The sequence below is a fragment of the Siphateles boraxobius genome, unplaced genomic scaffold, assembly GCF_051911475.1.
Source record: "Siphateles boraxobius isolate OS27281-9 unplaced genomic scaffold, OSU_SipBor_1 7, whole genome shotgun sequence".
Lineage (NCBI taxonomy): Eukaryota > Metazoa > Chordata > Actinopteri > Cypriniformes > Leuciscidae > Siphateles > Siphateles boraxobius.
Genome location: NW_027509197.1, coordinates 33,649,216 through 33,671,229, shown reverse-complemented (window position 1 = coordinate 33,671,229; position 22,014 = coordinate 33,649,216). Strand labels below are relative to the sequence as shown.

The following is a 22,014-nucleotide window of genomic DNA, read 5'->3' as shown; positions in this document are numbered from 1 at the left end:
GTGTTTGTTTTGGGACAAAGCAATGAAGAGATGGGTGTGTTTGTTTGAGTTGATTTAAAAAAAATGATTCTCAGAAATTGCTTAATGCACCTTTAATAACTAAAAATAGTGAATAAAAAGGAAGAAATGCTTCCATACTGTACCTTTGGTGGCTTGAAAGGGTAATCGGAAGAGAAGGTGATATCCAGAAAGAACACACCTCCCTCATAGACTGAACCTGGAGGGCCCAAGATGGTGGATCTCCATTCATAGATATTGTCGCCCTTGGGTCCCGCACTGAAAAAACACAAACACAGACCAAGGTGATTTAGTATCATACATCCAGACTAAAATATTGTCCGATATTAGGCCAACATTAAGAATACAGCACTGACCGATTGACAGAAGCATCCCTTATGTCACTTCCAAAGTCTACCAACAACCCAATGGATAATAATAAATGATAACATGTTAACATGTTATTAACAACAGACTCTAGTATTACATGCATGACACCACAACACACATTTTAATGCAGCACAGATATGGCATGAATATATTTACACGTGGACAACAATCGCAGAACACAATGCATCACTTGAAAGTTGATCATTCTTAGTCACAGACAAAGAAAACAAGATGTGCACTGATTGACAATGACACATTTAGGGTCACTCATATGTGGCATTGAACTATTAATTCAATAAAATGGCAGGTTAGTTACATTAATGTAACAGCTATTAAAATAGTCATGAAATGGCAGTTGTGTTAGTATTTTCTTCCCTATTGTGACATATCCGAGTTAAATGGCTTCCTGAACAAGAAAAAAAAAACATGTAGGGCGGGACTTGATTTTGTTAATGGGGAATTGGATGGTTGTGGAATGCTTTTGTGGTGATCTCATGCGATTGACAGGTTGTCCCGCCCTCACAAGAATTGTCGATTTTGATTCCGTGGTGCCTTTGATTATATACTATTTGTATTGGAACTATGTTAGTACGACAGAATCTTTAGACTGAAAACACATCAGGAGTTGTTTTGAAATGACCTAAAATAGGAGCAAATTATGTGGTGCCTTAAGAACAAGCCGAATATCTGCAACACAAGTCATGGAGAAGGACAGTCAGATTGAGGTCAGATTTAGATAAAGGGACAACCACACAAATATGGCTAATGGAGGAAAATACAGGCAATGAAGGAAAAAATAAAGGCCCACTCATAGTGATGGTCTGCTGTAGAGACCTGCCTCTAATGGAGGAGACAGGTGAATGTAGCAGGCACTTATCCCCGGCATCTATTGCTCAATTAGCATGTGATGAAACGCTCGTTTCTGCCAGCAAGTCACCAGCCTACTCACACTGGATATCCACTCATGCTTCAGAGCGAGAAGACGGCTGTCAAACCCAACTCGGCATAAAGTGGAGGGCCAAGAATAAGCGGGATTATAGCAAAGCCGAAAGATAATAGGAACGGACGGCGTGAAGAGTAACAGAACAATTCATTGGCGCCATGTAGCTTACTTAATTCTTTGAGCCTGATAAATTATTCGGGCCTCTCTAGCACCGCAGCGAGGGGGAAAAATGCTTGAATGCAGCAGAGAGCAATAAATGGCATATTAAGCAAGAGCAACCTGCTACATAGATCATTTAACTGCACAAACACATGCGGGTTGTCTTTGGCCATCACTTATCGCCATAAAATCAACACATGACATTTAGAGAGGATTTAGATCACGTCAAAGTGAATCATAACCGTACAAAAAATTAGGGAGAGATAGAAAAATCTTTTTAACACCTCTAAACATCAATCTGACAGGCCTTCAGTACGGTGTTTGGAAAAAGCGGGGTGAGCTTCGTGCCAGCGTAACGCTTTGCCCCGGTCCTGTCAGGAGTTTTCAGCATTACCACAGAGCAACTAAATTCAGATGAAAGGAAATGTGCAATCTCACCATAAGGATGTGAAAAACGACTTCATTTTATAATCGATTAGTCGGTTGCCTGAACTCTATAGTTGACAAGCTGTCTTAAAAAGCCCAGTTTTAAGTCCATCCAACCCCAAACAGAAGCATTTCTTAGGCAGAGAGTAAAGATGCCTAAAAGACGAGGGGCTTTTTTTAAGTTGAAAAAAAGCATAAACATAATATACTCAAAGGTTCAAAAGTTTGGTTTCAGTAATGTATGTGTGTATGTATGCATGTTTGATTCTGATTGGTCAATAGCTGTGTTTTATTCACAATAAAACATGGCTATGACCGCTTCACCCAACGGTTTTATGTATCACTACACAACACCCCTAGCAACCACTCTTAGCAATGTAAACAAATGTTTGTTCTCATTGATATTGTTCATTAAAGCTTGTAGAGTATTCTGAGAGATCGAGTAAGCGAGTATACCTGCATACAGTAGATATAGCATTTTCCTTCAGGTTAGTCCTATATTCATAATAAAAAAAAAAATCTTCTTGAATGTCTGGTGCGATATCTTGTTCTTTTAACAGTTAAGGGTTTGTCCGTGCCATGGTCATTTGCAGTGGCGGCTGGTGATAATTAATTTTGGAGGGGCGGGGCGAAAATAAATACAAAAAATTTCAGATAGCTGTTTGAGGTCTCTTACCCCCGTTATTGTCCACAAAACTCAAGTGCCGATAGATTTCTCATGACCAGCGCGGGTGAAGCTCGTCCTCTGTCACTGGCTGCTGCCGGATTTGTAAATCGGGTTGGTCCCTGATTCTTTATCCTTTTTTTTTTTTTTTAGCGAACACCTTAAGAAAGGTTTTTTTTTGTAAATCAATGACAGAATTTGGTTTAACTGCTGCCATTATATATACGAAAGTGATCAGCCTAGCAGGGTTGTGGCGGAGTCGCCTGCGCACTCGCAGTAGTGGCCAAGAGCGTAAAGTTGAATGACAGGTGACGAGAACCAATCAGATTGGATAAAATAACATGTATCAAATTCTGATTCGCCAGGGACCCTCTATTGACGAGCCGCCACTGGTCATTTGTCAGTTGAGTCTTGCTTCTCCGTGTTTCAGTCCTTTCAATATAGAAGTCTTCTCTACTGATTGACTCACTCATGAAGACACTCTTTGCCGCCATCTAAAGGTGAAATAATGTAACTTCTGTTCATGCTCAGGGACTATTTTTTTCCAGCGGAAGGAAGGCTTTTAGTGATTTTACTTCATGAAAGTTGCATAACGTTAGATACATCATTTTTGCTCTAATATTTGTATTGTGTGTTAACCGTTTTATAAAAGCAATAAGGTACTAAATGTTTTATAATATATCATTTTTTCATATTAATTTCTATTTATTTAGGGGTAATACATTGATCGAAAACGACAATAAAGACATTTATAACATTATAAAATATTTCTATTTTAAATTAAATGTTGTTGTTGTTTTGAACTTTCTATTCATCCAAGAAACCTGAAAAACTTTAAGAGTAAAAATGAAGAGCATGAAATAGATAAGTTATTTTAAATTGCTATAATATTTCATATTATTACTGTTTTTCTGCATTTCCAATCAAACAAACGCTGCCTTAGTGATCATGAGACTTCTTTCAAAAACATTTATAAATATCGTACCAACACAAAACTTTTGGACAGTAGTGCATAATTTATTTTGTTGAAATAGAAAGTGAATCTTTCAAATGAATTATTGAAACAAACTTTCCAATGATTTATATGAGAGAGAGAGAGAGAGAGAGAGAGAGAGAGAGAGAGAGAGAGAGAGAGAGAGAGAGAGAGAGAGAGAGAGAGAGAGAGAGAGAGAGAGAGAGAGAGAGAGAGAGAGAGAGAGAGAGAGAGAGAGAGAGAGAGAGAGAGAGAGAGAGAGAGAGAGAGATGGGCCTGTTAAGATTTTAAGGTCACCCTTGAACACATCATCATTTCCAATTGTAAAACTCATTAATACTAATACATTCTGTGTTTTACTAATCTGCAATATGCAAAATTGTCTGACATGGATGACAAACCAAATCTCGTGAAAAACTTGGGAAAGCTGCCGCATCTGTCAATTCACTTTCATTTGTTAACAAGCTGATCATGACCTCTTCAGTATGGTGGATGCACAGACGTATCGCAGTAATGAGCATCTGCTGCTAATGTGGCTCTATGTATTAACATCTATGGTAAAGTGTCTGTCTGCCCTCTTGTTGCTGGACTGTGAAGATTTGAAGCAATTATGTTGACGTTGAAGAGCCACTCTTAACAGATTTAGCAAACTCTTAACAAGAACATAACAGTGGCAAATGATTGAAAAAAGCCACCGTTAATAGCCGAACAAGTCCTCTAGACTCTAATGAATTCTTGGCAATCAAGTGGACAATCCTGTTTGTTGAGGCCAAGGCTGACACATGCTTCTCGGAAACACATTCACCTCCACATGGTCTCCAGAAAATACAAGAGATTCATACAGGAGGTGGCCTGTTATAAAAGGATCAAAACTACACAGAAATTATACAGGGTAAAATGACATAGGCTATGTTCACAAAGCAGCAGAATATATCAAATTCTATTTTAGAGTGTTAAATATGGATAAGTTTAATTATTAATGAGGATGGTAACCGCATTCTGAACTGAACCCTTAGTCTTCAATATACCTGAGCTGCAATGAAAACTACATTAAAACACTAAATGAAAACATTTTTATTAAAGTTTTTTTCCCTAATTACACTGGTTTATTTCAAATTAAACTAAAATAGTTTCATGACTACAAATAACTTAAGTATAAAGGCAACAAATTTGTTACATAATGTGTTACTAATAAACACCAATAAACCAAAAATAAACTAAAACTAACAATGACAGAGTGAAAAATAAAAACATAATTTTTTTTTTTAGAATATCTAAAATAAAGGTCAAAACTATGTGTATTTAAAAAAAAAAAAAAAAAAAAATACTGGCCTGGGTGCAAACCTACGGAGCCCTCAATGGGACATAGTAATGGTTAAAAAATGAGATCGGAGAACAATATTCCCCCAAGAAACTTTTGCATTCACTCAACTTTTGAGTTCTCATAGAAACTTTGTGCTTGCTCGAAAAACTTTTGAGATGTTAACTTTTGTTGGAGGAAACACGATATTTCAGTGCTTCTGGAAGGGAATGCAAAGTTTCTCGAGGATACGCAATTCTTCTGTGAGAGAACACGAAATAGTTTTTTCTTCCAATTTCATAATTTTTTTTCCCCCATCATTCCCCATGTCCCCTTAAAGGCTCAATAAAACCCCAAATACTCAAGTCAATTGTGACAACCCAGAATTAATCTCAAATTCATTCTGGAAATGTCGCTCTTCAACAGATTGCCACCGTCTCAAAAGATTGTTGTAGGGGTTTCAGGAAAACCTGAAGCAGGTACAAGGAGGAACGCCTGCGTTCCATAACCACATTTATGATGCAATTACAACAAATACCCTGTGTCGATGTTATATAACCTGGAAAGTATGTTAGCGGTGATTTTCAGGCAGTAATCCTGCTCAAAACAGGGGCGACCTCGATAATCCAGCGACCCTAAGGAAGGCAGCTCTGCCACCGCTGCGATTGGCTCTGGGCTCGGGTATTGTGTAATCCAGCACTCCCTCGAGGCGCACACACACTATAATCACCTCAAATGTGTTTGCAGTTCGCCCACTTCCTGTAGCACACATTTCTCTCTGCAGAGACTGCTTTAATGACCAAGCAAGGACTTGTTATCCTTTAACGCTTCAGAGCAAACTCCAACCATTTAACAAAACAAGCTTCCGTTCAGATTCTTACACACTCTTGAAAGGAGCAAGCCTTTATGATATTAAGCTACCGCTGTGGCTGGGGAATCGAAGCCTGCTGGCTCACCAATCTATCAGCTTGTCTATGAAGAGCTCTGGGTGTAGCGGATTACACAGAAGAAAGTCCTGAGAAACTAATTAAGTAAACCTGAGTGCAAACATATACCATTTATCAATCTCCATCTATCATTCCAGATTACCCAGAGAGAAGGCGAGGGCAGGCGAAGCACAGGAGAATAGAATCATAATTCTGCACGGTGGTCTTATATTTATTTACCAAAAGTCTACATGAGAAACTCCTGCCTCAGTACACACAAAGAAACCAAAAGTTCAACTAATAGTGAAATAGTACAGTTCGCCTCCCACAGTTTGTCATGTCTGTACCACGGTTCATCTCCCATCCACCGAATCCTCTGAAAATAAAGAAGTTAACGGTTTATGAACCTCAGTGTTTCAATTTTAAAAGGTAATTATGGTAATTTCCTGTCTAAAAAAAGTCTTCCTGTAGACTAGAGTATGGCGCTATCAATGCTAACCAGGTCATGGGTAAGATTCCCAGGGAAAGCAAGGACTGACAAATGTGTACCTTGAATGCAATGTAAGTCGATTTGGATAGAAGCGTCTGCCAAATGCACACATGTAAAATGTAAATTAAATTGGATTGAATTGTAAGGAATTGAAATGTTCCAATTCCTTACAGGTTCCATAAACAATGGAAAAGCAGAACAATAAAATGAACAAACTCGTACTGTGCAAACGACCCCTTACCGTCTTTTGCCAATTTACAGCATAACATTGAAACAGAAAATATTGTAAGGTTTTATTGATTTATTTTATAAATACTATTGTCAAGACTTACTAATAGTAAATACACTATTTAGTAAATACACGAATCTTCACAGACATTCATCTGGGTTTGGAATAATCTGGCTTGGAATAAAAACCTTGAAATAAGGCTTGATTCCCAAATCTGTTGCTGTAGTTACAGGGAGGAAAAATACACTGAACAGGGATTTAATAAGTAATTTAAACAAATATCTGAACATATATCCAAGTAAGATGTGACATGAGTGCTAGAAGTCAGACACAGTATGTCCACACCAGAGGTTGCGATAGAATTTTGCATTGTCTGTCATTTTCTTAATGCGGTCATAATATATTGTTACCCATCATTTTTCATATTTTTAATGATAAGACATTTAATAGCCTTTGTTTTCATTCACATGCTAATTTTTAAACATGGACTTACAGGACAAGCATATAGGCTAGATTACTAAGAGAACAGATGAACAGAGACTGTGCGTCACTTTTCATGTTCAACACCAAACAAAGCAGATTAATGTTTGTTTCTGATTTTGATCTTTGCATTGGAATGACAAAGGCTGATACTGAAATCACGTCCACTATAGTTTCGGACACTCCTACAAATGGTTCTTTTTTTAAATAATGCCCTATTTGAAGGTATGGAGCACCTTCAAATAGGGCATTATTTTAAAAAAGAACCATTTGTGTAGTGTCCGAAACTATAGTGGACGTTATTGAGTGCACTCATTCAATCACACATTGCACCACAATAACGAGTGTACAACTGATGTTCGCTCAGCTGTCTGAATTCGCTCACTCGTTTTCATTCACTCCTTTAAGTGAACTGTATTAGTGGACTAACGTAGGGAATAGTGATTGAGGGTGTAAGGGTGATTTCAAATTCAGCCAACTTCTCATGGCAGTTGTTCAATTTTTGGATTGAAGGCTGAACCTGTGCTCTGCTGCCACACTGGAGCACACTCGCCAGCAACTGGACACGAGTGGGATTGGGAATTACAAGAGACAATAGATCACACTCAGTGTAATCTGTCAAAATGACGGATGGCCTTCAGATTTTTTCATCACTGCTAATAAAAATACAGTCCATGATGGAAAATATTCGGTTAACGCAACCGTTGGAGTCCGCACATCCGCCCAATCACTACTCACGATGCTAGTATACAACAGAAGCTGTTATAAGAGCTCACTGGAGATATATGTTCATCATGATTATTACTTGGTAATATCAGCAATTGACAAAATAGACAAGCTGGGCTTAAACCTAAGCATCACAGTCCAATATAGCCATGCATGTGTGAACCACTAAGCCATAGCTCCAATATCAATCAATTCCATAAAACACCAACATCAAAAATCCTCTTCATAGTCATAAATTTACATAGATCCATTATAAATTTAGAAGCAACCATTCAAATATATGTTCTCACACTTCACAGCAGGGCACAGGGGAATATGTCAGCAATTAAAACATAATATTAATAAAACCATACTCGCTTTTCATTCTGCAATAAATCACACGCCACTCAACATTACATTTCCCAGCGTACACACACAGAAATGTCAGGTAATATTCTGCGGCGGAGTCAATGACCTGATGCTGATTTTAAAATTGGCCACAATTAATGCACTAACCTCTGGGGCTGGGCTTTATACTTTCTCTTTCAGCTATCAACCCCCTGTTCCTCTTCTCCTGCTGGCATACACAACTATAATCAACTGCCTGCCAGTGTCCCACTCTCTTATTTATCTGACAATTGGAATAAAGGCATGGTCAGACCTGTAATTATGATGACATTATATGAATAACTATAATTTCAGCTTTTAAAATGTCAAATTCAGGGTAATTTATTACCATACAAAGAGCAAAAGAGAAGAATAAAAAAAGAACATAATGTCAACATCACTAAGCTATAAAGAAAAAAGAGAGAGGAAAAAAATTCACTATCAGGGAAACACTATTTCATATAACTTGTTAATATATTTCCTGCAAGCTGGTGAAGGACATATCGACATTTCAGGCTTTTGTTTGCATTACAGACATGAACTATGATTTGCTACTTGAAACTGTTAGTTAGATGCTGTTAGCAGGTATTATTAGGGGGAGGGACTTTCTCATTCTAGGACAATTTTTTTTTTAATTTAGTTTGCATGCCAACAGATTTGTTTTACGCCCACAAGTGGAAGATGAGTCATCCAACTTTTTGGTTTCAGGAGAGAAATTTTGTATAAGCTAAATGTTAATTTAGCAATGTTACAAGTACACTTGCATATACACTACCACTTAAAGGTTTGGAGTCCATAAGGTTTTTATTTAAAAAAATAAATAAAAAATATTCAGCAAGGATGCATTAAATTGCTCAAAAGTGACAGTTAAGACATTAATAATGTTACAGAAGTTTTTAAATAAATTCTGTTCTTTTGAACTTTATATTCATCAAAGAATCCTAAAAAAAAGCATCACCGTTTCCACAAATATATGAGGCAGCACAACATTGATCATTTTTACAACATTAATAATAAGAAATGTGTCTGGAGCACCAAATCAGAATATTAGAAAGATTTCTGAAGGATCATGTGACACTGAAAACTGGAGTAATGATGCTGAAAATTCAACTTTGCATCATAGGGATGGATTACTTTTTAATATATACATTTTAAAAACATTATTTTCACTTGTAATAATACTTCACAATTTTGCAGTTTTACTGAAATAAATGCAGCTTTGGTGAGCATGACAGACTTCTTTCAAAAGCATTTAAAAAATCGTACCGAGCCCAATCTTTTGAATGGCAGTGTCGATTGCCTCAAAGCTACCCTCTTAAAAAGCTGTCACTGGGACGGTACCCTTCCAAAAGGTACACATTTAGATACATGACACATATTAGAACCTTTTTAAAGGGTACTGTTCCAATGACAGCTTTCGTACCATTTTTTCTTAGAGTGTAATGTACATGGAGTAAAAGTCAGAAAATAGCCATTTTTATTTCATGAAATAAAAATATTTAGTGACAAACAATAACAATGAGGCCATGTCCCAAATAATGTACTTGACATGAAGGCTACTTGCGGTCTTGGCTCATGAAGTTTACGAAACCACAGTGTTTACCAATTGTCATAGTATGATTCAAACGGCTTCTAACAAGCGTCCTCTTTGTGGTCGCATGACCTCTTTTGCTACCTGATGATCTATGGGGCATTACGTTACCAAAGCAAGGACAGCTGACACACAACGGACTGAGGAGCAGCATTTGGCACAGATCTTCATTGCAAAATATATACATACAAACTCAAGAAAATACATTAGGATTTAGGAAGTGCACAGACATTAATAACGTTTTCACCAACGTCTTCCTAAGAATCTTAGTGTCATTGCACAACCAGTTCATATTCATGGTTTTATAAACACAAACCTCTTTGGAGGATAAGTGCTTGTTCATATGCTAATTCACTGCTGAGGAACTGAGTGGGATGATTCTTAAAGCTTTTCCTTTCCTCTTAAGATATATAAAGAGAGAATGTGAAGAACAGACTATAATTTAATTCTTTATTTGAAATTTAAGCCTTGTTTTCCATTTTCAATCTTATTAGCATCTTCCCCTGGCAAGTTTGAATATATGCGATGCATCAGGATATCAGTGATACCATAAATCATTAGTTCTTGGGCTGCAAGTTTGAATATGCGCAAATGAAATTGAGATTTCAGAGGGCACGATTTTCAGTTAATAACGGTTCAAATGTTGGTTATTTCAGAAGAATAAAGCTGATTATTTTGCCTTTTCTTTTTTAGATTTGGACAGATGATTGAAACATTTTTCTCCTAGTGTGGGTAACATTTAAATTTGCCTCATTTCAATACTGCATGAAGCAAATACAGCATTAAAAATGTAACACCAGAGACTTCAATCCACTGGAAAAGCACCTTAAAGTAATACTATTATTCTGCTATAGCAGAATGACATTTTCGACAAAAGCAACTCAAAGATAAAAGATGGAGCTTATCTGACTGATGCTTTCCAGAAGAAGCATGACACAATCGCAAAAAACCCATCACAAACATCCTGTGACATCAAATATATGCGGAATCACTCTCACACCCTGTACACACACACACGTTAGATCAATCTGGTCCATTTATCAAGCAGAAAGCATCAACACTATTCCTGCAGACATTGATTTAGAGCAGGTTATTGAAATGCAGCACTGTACTTGCTAAACTGTTCAGTAGGAATTAATGAGATACCCTCAGCGTTTCACTAAGACGGAATGCACATTGATGGTTGTGCTGTAATCTAATCAGCTGTGAATGGAAGTAGCAATGCTTTTCAGATGCGGTTGTAATTTTTCATTCAGACCATGACCGAGTTTATATTCCCTTTTTATCGCCGTACATTATTTATCGGTAGACGCATTGTTTTACATCAATGAGCAAATGAAAGACTGCTCAGAGAAAATTAATGTAGGGAAAAGAACATATGAACATGAATGGAGAAAATATTACCGACTGATACCTTTTATAATCTGTCCACTTTATAGCAAGAACAATCCAAGTGCGCAGGTGGAGGAATAACTTTATATTCTTACCATGTATATTTATTATATATATAACGTTTATATATATATATATATATATATATATATATATATGTGTGTGTGTTAATTAATTAGATGAACCTACTTATGTATAAAAAATAAAATATATTATATATTAGTAAATTATTCAAAAGATAAAATTGTATATACATTAAGTATATGTATATATGCATATATAAAATGTAAATACAATTTTATCTTTTAAATAATTTATTAGACAAACCTAATTATATATGTAAATACAATTTATTTGTGTGTGTGTGTGTGTGTATATATATATAAATATTTTTTTTAATTATATATCAGTAGGTTCATCTGAAAAATACATATTGACATAAAATAAATAAATGTATGAATATAAAAATAAATATGTAAATATGATTGGTGCTGATAATATTATATATAAAACAAATACATAATTATCAGGAACATTCAGATCTCCAATAAAGAGGTTGTTTGGTTGATACCAATACCAATGTTGTGTGCCCTGGAATCCTTGCTATTGGTGGAGATGGGCTATTGATTTCAGTGGTCTGAAGTGCATTGATACAGGACCCCTGGACGAACGCTGCCTCTCTCTGCTCAGCATGAAAAGCCACTAAGGCAAAAATAAGCCCTGAGTCAATATGGCCAGTGTGTATAAATAAACCTGTGCTGAGACATCAGTAGGCAAAGCATTCACCCGCCGCATCTGCCTGTGATGATGATGATGTAGAGGAGATTGATGAAGGCTGACAGCTCTCAGATAAGCAGCGCGAGCGGCCGGGCTGCCCTCTGCCACATTGAGGAACAGGAAGTGGAATAATGCCCACTCTTCTTGATGTCCAGAGAAAGGAGCTGGCAAAGATGATTTGAGAAATGCTTATGCCCATTTTACAAAGTGAGTTGAAACAACAGAAATAAGATGCTGGATTTTATACATATGCTTTGAATTAGTGTCCGAAAGCGTATTATGTGGAACGTATTTTTGTGAAACGAACACTTTTTTTTACTTCCAAAATATACATTTACACATTATATTCAACAAAACTCACATTAGGGAGAGTTAATACAGATATCTGACAGCAAATACAGATGTCTGACACCTTCATCACTATGGCATCTGGTAATCAAACCCATAGCCATATAGGCTTAAACAGAATAAAATGTGTCAAAATACATCTTTGCTACTTAAGGTTTTGCAGCAAGTCCTAGTTAATTTCTTTTCCCTATTAAGGGTGAAGTTCACCCAGCCGTGCCGGTTAAGAACTAGTGTGTGATTTGATGAAGTTGCTCTGTCTGGGCTGAACGCTGACAGTGATTCATTACACTGAGCGTGAGTTTGCTGTGCTGATTGTGAGGTCTGGGAGCGCATGATGACAGGACTGTAGGCAGTGATTCAGAGACAACAGAGAATGAGAGCATGATAACACACTCAACAAAAAGATCACATTTATATTTATGTTGTATTTGCACGAATAGTTGTTTTTAAGCCATTTCACAGCAATCAAAATTTGTTAATGCAGGAAGTAAAACTCCACAACAATATTAACTAAATTAACTAAAACTAAAAGGGATAATACAGAATCATTTTTATTTATATGCATCAATAAACCAATAAATAGTATAATTTTGCACAATGTTTGTTTAAAAAAGATCACAATTCTGAACAGACAATTTAATAAAATAATGTAATTTACTAAAGGTTCTGACAAAATGTCAATTGCTGTAGTCTACTTAAAATGTTTAATTAATCTGAATTATTTAAAAAAAACTGTTTGAATGAATGATTCAATGACTCGGATTTTAATGTTTCGGTGTGATTTTATCAAAGGTTTAATATAATCGTTGTCATTCAGGAATGAGATCGCGTGTGTGTTAAAACCGAGATTACAATCTTTTAATTATTAATCGCGCAACTAAATAGTAAAAAAACAACATTTTACAGTTGTTTTTTTTACTAAAGGTTTTGAAACTTGGTAAATGCCATGCAGACACAAGCAAGAAACTAGTCCATAGCCAAGTCACCATGAAGTCAAATGGACAATTCTTTTTTTTCTATATAGATTATTGCAGTGTTTATTATAAATAGTTTTTTCTGAGCAAATATTTTTATATTTTTGTGCCCTCGTAATTTTGAATCAAAAACAATCTCTTCTCCTCCAACTCCCAATGACTTGGCCTACATTATTCTTGTTCAAGAAGTCGTTTTACACAGATCGCAATTGCTATTTCATGCCAAATGTAACTTTATACTTGAAGCAAAACAATGTTGAATATAAGTACTGAATATATGTCCCTGACAGTCCCGATGTCAACGAGCAAAAGTCAAAGGAAATAATACAGATCAGTTTGGATGCAAAGTCCAAATAGGAGGATTTTCATTTCATGCTGGCATTACTCAAACACTTACTGTATATGAATGAAGAGATTTCCAGTGTTAGGCTACAATGAGCTACAATTACTCCAAATCACAATTACTGTAGTTCTGTGCTGTATTGAAGAAAAACAAACATTATTATGAATCCTGCAGCGTGCCAGTCTGATTCTGGATAGCATCTGTAAAACACCCGAGACCCCTGAGTGAGAGGTGTGAGTGTCACCTCTATTAAGATGCACTTGCTACAGGACGTGATTTTCTCTACTCCTTGCAATATTCACAGCAGCTTTTAAGCACTAACCAAATAGAGTCCATGTTCAGAGTACGCGCCACATAACTGTGAGAGAGTCACTGCTGCAAATGGCCTACACGTATTAGTGCTTATTGTAAAGTCATCTGTTAGCATAATCTCATAATAGGGTGGGCGGTATGACCACAGTATTATATCACAGTACGAGTCATATTAGAAATCACAGTAATGATTTATCACAATATTATTAACTTTCCTCAAAATTCAAATGAAAACGTGTTTATAAATCAAATAACCATGTGCTAATGACTATTATTAAATAGTCTAGTCAATTGAGGAATGTGTATGTACAATTACAGCCAATATCCTAGTAATATGCATGCTAAGCAATTAGTTAATATGAGAATAGTATGAGAATTGTATCCTAAACTAAAGAGTTACCGATTTAAAAAATATATATATATACACTTTTATTCAGAAAGCATTACATTTATCAAAAGTGACATCAAAAGACTTACATTGTTAAAAAAACTATTTCAAATGAATGGTGTTCATTTTAACTTTCCTTGAGGGAAAAAGTATCCGTTTTCACAAAAATATTAAGTAGCACAACTTAAAATCAGCATATTAGAATGATTTCTGAAGGATCATGTGACACTGGCGTAATGATGCTGAAAATTCAGCTTAATTCTTAAGCAGCTTAATTCTGATTAACTCAGAATTAGTTAAATGTTTAAATATATTCAAATAGAAAATATTATTAATATTTCACAATATAAATAAGTCTTTGTACTGCATTTTTGATCAAATAAATGCAGCCTTGGTGAGCATAACAGACTTCTTTCAAAAACTGTTTTACAACTCTTATCCCCACACTTGTATAGCTACAAATATATAAACGGTATTGCAAAAATCTCTAGTGGTTGCATATCCCACTCAGCCCTCACTTGTAAAATACAAAACATCCCCATGCTTCATGAGTGAAAACCTAATCCCATCTGCGGCATGACACCTTAGCGGGCTATGGCATGGCAGGACCTACTGTATGCGTGTTTTCCTGGGCACGTCCTGCTCCAGCGGTGCGTTTTAAGGCAGCTTCACCCCGCTAAACATGTCAAGCCCACCATCAGCCTAAGATCTCACAATCATGAAATCACCAGAGCACTAAACAAGCAGACTAAAATCAACCACACTTCCATCCAAGAAAGAAGAGTAGAGAAGAGAGAAAGACAGAGAATTACCGGTATCTTTGTGCTCCCTCAGCTGAGACCTGTTGCCATGGGATCTGTCAGGATTTTTAAAGGGTTAGTTCACCCAAAACTGAAAATTCTGTCATTAACCCTGATGTCATTCCAAACCCGTAAGACTTTCGTTCATCTTCGGAAAACAAATGTAAAATCTGAGAGCTTTCTATGCCTCCATTGACAGTCTACGCAACTACCACTTCCAAGCCCCAGTAAAGTAGTAAAAGCATCATAAAAGTAATTCATGTGACCCAAGTGGTTTAACCTCAATTTTATGAAGCAACACGAGTGCTTTGTTTGCACAAAAAAAACAACAACATAATTTACCACTTTGTAAAAAATATTATTCCATAATTTTTGGGTGAATTACCCCTTTAATAGTGGGTTGTGAGATATCTGATGGCCATTAAAAGCGGCAATAGACCAGGGTTTCCCAAACTGGGGTTGTACAATTGACACGATTAAAATAAAAAATAAAAATAAACACTTAGGCAAGGCAAGGCAAGGCAAGTTTATTTATATAGCACATTTCATACACAATGGTAATTCAAAGTGCTTTACATAGAAGAAATTAAAATAATCAAAAGAAATCAGAATAATTAAAACAGTTTAGAATAAAAGATAAAATACAGAAATCAGAATAATTAAAACATAAAATAAAATACAGTGCAAACAGTCGGACGAACAGTGGCACAGTGCTCATTCAGTAAATGCACAGCTAAACAGATGTGTTTTGAGTCTGGATTTGAATGTGACTACTGTAGGAGCACATCTGATCTCTTCTGGAAGCTGGTTCCAGCTGCGGCTGGCATAGTAGCTAAAAGCAGACTCGCCATGCTTAGAGTGAACCCTTGGTATTTCTAGCCGATGTGATCCTAATGATCTGAGTGATCTGTTGGGTTTATATTCAGTGAGCATATCTGCAATGTATTGAGGTCCTAGGCCATTGAATGATTTATATACCAGTAATAATACTTTAAAATCAATCCTAAATGTAACTGGCAGCCAGTGTAAAGACCTGAGGACTGGTGTGATGTGTTCATATTTTCTGGTTCTGCTCAGAATCCTAGCAGCAGCGTTCTGTATGAGCTGCAACTGTCTTATGGTCTTTTTGGGAAGGCCAGTGAGAAGTCCATTACAATAATCCACCCTACTGGTGATGAAAGCATGCACAAGTTTTTCTAAGTCTTGACTGGAAACAAAGCATCTAATTCTTGCAACTTACTAAAAAGATGTGTTCAGAAGAATTAAAAATATTACTAAATAATCCAAAAGTACATATAAAAGTGCAGTTTGATAATCCATTTTATGATGTCCTGAAAAATATGACTAGGGGAGTTTTAATTTTTGGGTGAATTATTTCTTACGAAATCTACTCTGTACAAATCAACACAAAACAAATTCTTTAAAATAACATGAACTTAAAAAACAATAAACAAAAACAGCCTTGATCTGGTCACACACAAGTAGGTTGAACGTGCTATTGAATGAAGTATAGAAACCTGTCTGAAAACCAGTGGCGTTTTGAAGGACATCTCCTTGACAAGCCACTTTGAGCTGAAGAAAAGGTCCTTTGTGGAGTTCAAAGGGGGAGAACTGTGATAATGCCTAATCGATTTGAGAAGACATGCTTTGAAGGCGATCCTCCCTTTGTGTGTGTGTGTTGGAAAGAGACTGCGCTCGGCCTAAGGGCCTGCCTGCCTTTTGTCCCGGCCGTGCAGAGCAGCGAGGCTCTCCTTTGTCCTACATACACACAAGCATGCTCAGTGTAAATGGAGGGTGAGCATGTGTGACACTCAGTCAGGTGAGCAAAACATTTGCTTATATGACAGGAGGATTTGTTTTGATAAAGCTATCATAACAGTCCTGACATGATACTCGAATCCAATGGAATGTTCCTACACAACTACACCATTATACTTGCATTTAAATCAAAAGCTTCTTGGACAAGAGCATTGAAATCATCCTTAAACAGAATAGTTCACCCCCAAAGAATGGAAACGGTCAACATTTACTAACCCTCATGTTGTTCCAAACCTTTATAATTTTCCTTCTATGAAAAACAAATTTCACAATCTGTGAGATAAAAATAAAAAAAGAAATAAAGCATTGAGTTGTTGTGACTCCATATCAAGATATCTGATAACAATTTGGCTAAATACTTTCTCCCTTTACATAAGGACATGTTGGCAGACTTACTGCAGCTGTCTGAAATAGTTCTTACTAAATCAGAGACCGCTTAATGTCACAAGACGGCATTAGAAACACAATAAAACTGTCATATTTTGTTTCTCCATTAGAGCAACAGGTAAAACCTGAAAATCACAGGAAAATGAAAGGTGCCCAATTAATGAAAAAGGGCGAAAGTTGATTTCTGGCAAAGTGAATTTACACTACAATAACTCATATCCATTTATTGCTACTCTGAACTGTCATTAAAGTTACACACATTTAAAGTACCTACAGTCAAGTTCACCTTTTAGAAAAAGTAGTTACTCTACAAAAAAATAAAAAAGTATCTAACAAAATTGAAGCCGAATAGTAGCATTGTGTTATAAAAATGACCAATAGGGACGAACGGATTCAATAAAATAAATCAGATTGCGAACCCCACAGCCATGGTTCTGGAAGGTAGGATTTGTTCTTCATTGTTTGACATAGCCAGAGGTTCTCGAAAGGGATGCCCCCTAAGCCCTTTTCTTTTTGCACTCTCGCTTGAGCCAATGGCACAGACAATACGCATAGATAAAGGCATCACCCTAAACACAATATGTGGGACCAGCCATCATATTTCATTGTATTCAGACGATGTCCTTCTTTATTTAGGCAATCTATTGCAGTTCCTACTCCATACCTAACACTCTAACTATCTTTGGCAGCTTTGGCGAGAATTCTGAATATAGAATAAACTGGACAAAGTTGGCACTTCTTTCACTGAATGATGCAATGAGAAACACAGCACTACTCTTGGGTATACCTGTGGTTAAACAATATAAGTATTTGGGCATTATGATTGGTGCTTTATTGCAGTATGAGACAACTATGAGGGCATCCTGTCTAAAATTTCATGTAACTTGGATAATTGGTCATCACTTCCAAATTCTCTCGATTATCAAAATGAATGTACTCCCTCAAATTAACTTTGTGAGTTCTATGCTGCCCTTGCCTTCCCCTTCATCGTTTTTGGGATAGGCTACACAGCATAATTACCACATTGGCACATTGGAATGGCAAACGTCCACGTCTTAAACTTTCTACGATGTAACGAGATAGATTCGCTGGTGGATTTTCACTTCCCAATTTTAAGCTAGATCACTGGGTTTTTACACTATGTCCCCTGCTTAGCTGGTATTATGATAACATTGATGTTTCTTGGCATTCCTCTGAAGTTAGATGAAGTTTAATTTGCCAATATCCCTCTAAAAAAAGTGTACACTCCGTTTCGGTCCTTTAGTGTCACACGTTCTGTCGGTCTGGAGAGCAGCAGAAAAAGTTTGTGATATCCGTTCTAATTGGAATCCCTTTAATAATGATGGTTTGCTAATTGGTAAGCGCCCAATAAAGATTGGCCAGTGTCGACAGTGGTATGACAAAGGGATTCACTCCTTGGGTGATTTAATGAATGATAAGGGCCTTCATTCCTTTGAAGAACTTTCCATTCAATTTAACCTGCAAAGCTCCACCTTTCTTTTTTACTTACAGTTGAGGGCAGCCATGAAGGCCTATTGGGGTTCCTTGGATTGCTCCTCTTAAAGACCACCCTTAACTCAAAGTATTACATGAGACAGGAGGAACAAGAGGATTAGTTTAAAAAAAAAAAAAAAAAAAAAAAAGTATCCTCCTTTGACAATAGACTGTTCCCGGCAGGCAGATATTCCAGACCTTTCCCCCAGTTTTGATTGGGACAGTGTTTGGGTTATGGCAGCGGTTCTCAAAGTGTGGGGCGCGCCCCACTGGTGGGGAATAGAGATGTGACAGGTGGGGCGCGCCAAACGGGAAGAAATTTATTTTCTTTATATCTTTATTTGTTGATGGCGAGTCCGCATCTTCAACTTCATCTTTGTAGCGACACAGAAAACACCAGTTTATTAATAAACAATTAAATGTCTCCTTGCTATTTTTGACACATTCATAATCATTACTTTTGCCGGTTCTTTGTGGCAAACTTTATGCGTGCGCTCGTGCGCTCGAGTGCGGCAATATGACGCTCATTATCCTGTGTAGGCTGTTTAAGTAATTAAATCAATATAAAGGGGTGATTTGTCATCTAATGGCTTAAATGAACAACTAATAGTCGACTAGAAAAAACTTTTAGTCTGTGACAGCCCTTATTCCACATATTCTCGAACCAGCAGGCCATTCTGTGTTGAGCGCGCGACACTGAGTGGAATGAGCAAGCGGAGGAATATTCAGAAATGCGCTCTCTCTTCGCTCACATGCTCTGATCGGAACAAAGGAATATTATTAAAATAATTAATCATTAGTTTATATCTTATACACTGCCCAACATTTTAATTACATATCAAACACAGTATGTTATGTCTATTTTAATATGTGTAATATATAATTTTATGTTTTATTTCACATTTGTAAGTACAATATTATGTTAGTCCACAGCCCCCAACCAGGGGGTGCTGATGCTATGACTAGTGGCATTTTTATTTCTTTTCTATTTTTGAACTTGATACAAATTGACACAACTGCACTTTTATTTTCTCTATTTTTGAATTTCATGCAAGTTATGACACAGCTGCACTTTTATTTTCTTTATTTTTGATAATGCTGTTATTTGATGTAGATAGTTAAGTTTGTATTTAGATACAGCTTGTTACTATACTGATACTACTTGTTACTTCAATAAATTGGAACATTTAAAGCTTGTTGCGTATTTCATTAGCGTTGGGGCGATGGGGGCAGGTGGGGCTTGAAAATTCCCCCTCGTCCAAAGTGGGGAATGACCGAAAAAGTTTGAGAACCACTGGGTTATGGTAATGCATGCTTCAAGGAACCCGGATCATCAACAAATCCATATAAATTTTATTCATAGGACTTATATGACTCCACGTAAACTCTACAGTATGAAGCTTAAACCTGCTCCTAATTACACGCTGTGCCATACAGGGGAAAATTGGTACTTTTTAAATCACATGATTTGGGAATACCCTGGGGTTGCTAACTTTTGGAATATGGTTAAAGAAAATTTGTCCACTATATTAAATGTTTCAGTCCCTTTGTTCCCATCTGTTTTTATTTTAGATGATCTTTCTGATATCCAACTGAACAAAATTCAGAAACTAGTGTTTTTAGCTGGTTTGACAGCTTCCAAGAAAATAGTAGCAACGAGATGAAAACCTCATTCTCTTAATAAGCAGTATTGGGTTCTCACATTTATAGATGTGGTGCATCTCTAATTGTCCACTGCATTCATGGTGCAAGAGAGGACACTATTAGACTCTGGGCCCAAACTGTGGAGAAACTCAAGGGTCTAATGATTTGTATTTAGAAGATGACTTTTGAAAAGTAGCTCTTTAAGGCAAAGCTACACATTACTACACTAGTAGTTCTTCCCAAATCCGCTCATTATTCATCAGCTTTCATTAAAACACAAGCCAAAGGAAAATGAACAGTACAGCTCTGAAGAATGAAGAAATCACTGAGCTTTATTGAGCATTTAAGCCTACACTCAAGATAATTGTGAAATCAGTTGAATAGGAGCTAATTTCATGTCACCACAATGCAAATAACCCAGCAGCGAGCGGCAGGAATCATAATATGCGGCCCCAGAGAGCCCAAGCGTCATGGGGGCTATAGTGCAGCAGTAATGGCCTAACAAGGTTACGTCTCCATAGGAGACACAGCAAATGGGGGGGTTGTTTTGAGAGCAAACAACACAGAGGGGCTGACACCCCATATTAAACAATGTGTTCAAGTATCGGTGGTGTTATAAATAAATAATAAACGACTTTAACGAGCCACAACTGGAATGATTCTTTCTTTAGAAGCCTTTTAATGATTTTCAGCCCTTGAATAGAGATCTATGATCGGAATCGCGGAATCCAGGCATACAAATGGAATTTACTGTATAACTGTACAATGTCACAGAATTTGACAAATTTTGGATGAATAAATCAGAGATTGGACTGTACACTTAAAGGGTTAGTTCACCCAAAAATGAACCCTTTGACATCAATTACTCACCTTTATGTCATTCCAGACTTTTTTGTTCATCTTTGGAACACAAATGAAGATATTTTGAAATGAAAACAGAGACTTCTGTCCCTCTAGTCAGTCTAGTCACCCAAGACTCTCATGCTTTAAAACCTTCATAAAGAGATTGTAAAAATAATATATATGAATCTTTTGAAGAGACAATATTAGCCTTAATTTAGGCTTTAATTCACATGTAAACATTGATCAGCAAACATACATGGAGAATTCAAATTTGGTAATAGGAAGCTCAAGCATGCTTGCTTGATGCCAGAGTTCTGCACAGGTACCCGACGGGATGGAATAATATTTGGTCATTTGTTGTGTGGGTCAGGAATCAATAGGCACGGGCGGACTGCTGGTCCAATAGCAAAGACTATTTCGACTCAATTCTGTACCCACTGATAGACAGCTGCTTTCAAATGGTCCAGTGTTTATTTGTGTTCACATTCTGTAGTCTAAAGAAGGTTCAAAGGTTTCCAATTACAACACGATTTGCAGCATTGAGCACAGCAGCGTTTGTGCGCTGCAACTGAAGTGATTGACAGCTTCAGTCAAACAACCTATTCGCAAATTAATAAAAGGGGAATAAAAGTTTTATTTTTCATGCTGCTAAGAGGACCAACGGCCATGTACAATACACTGCAGAGTTTCAGGAGAGACAGAGTGAATGCAGAGTAAATTTGCTGAAATATCCCTGATATTATGACAGTAAAGGCTCATACTTGGATGTCTCCATAAATTGAAAGTACGTTTAGCCAAGCGTCTGTATAGCCTATGGTATGATTTAACAACAAA

At 36.7% G+C, this 22,014-nt stretch overlaps 1 protein-coding gene across 1 annotated transcript in view; it reads right to left on the bottom strand.

Annotated features, from left to right (window-relative positions):
- The window catches only part of ube2e3 (ubiquitin-conjugating enzyme E2E 3 (UBC4/5 homolog, yeast)), a 44,713-nt gene that overhangs the window by 8,871 nt on the left and 13,828 nt on the right, over window positions 1-22,014 (bottom strand). Inside the window, exon 4 of the mRNA XM_077216008.1 lies at window positions 144-276. Coding sequence (XP_077072123.1) covers window positions 144-276 — 133 coding nt within the window. The remainder of the gene's footprint in view (window positions 1-143; window positions 277-22,014) is intronic.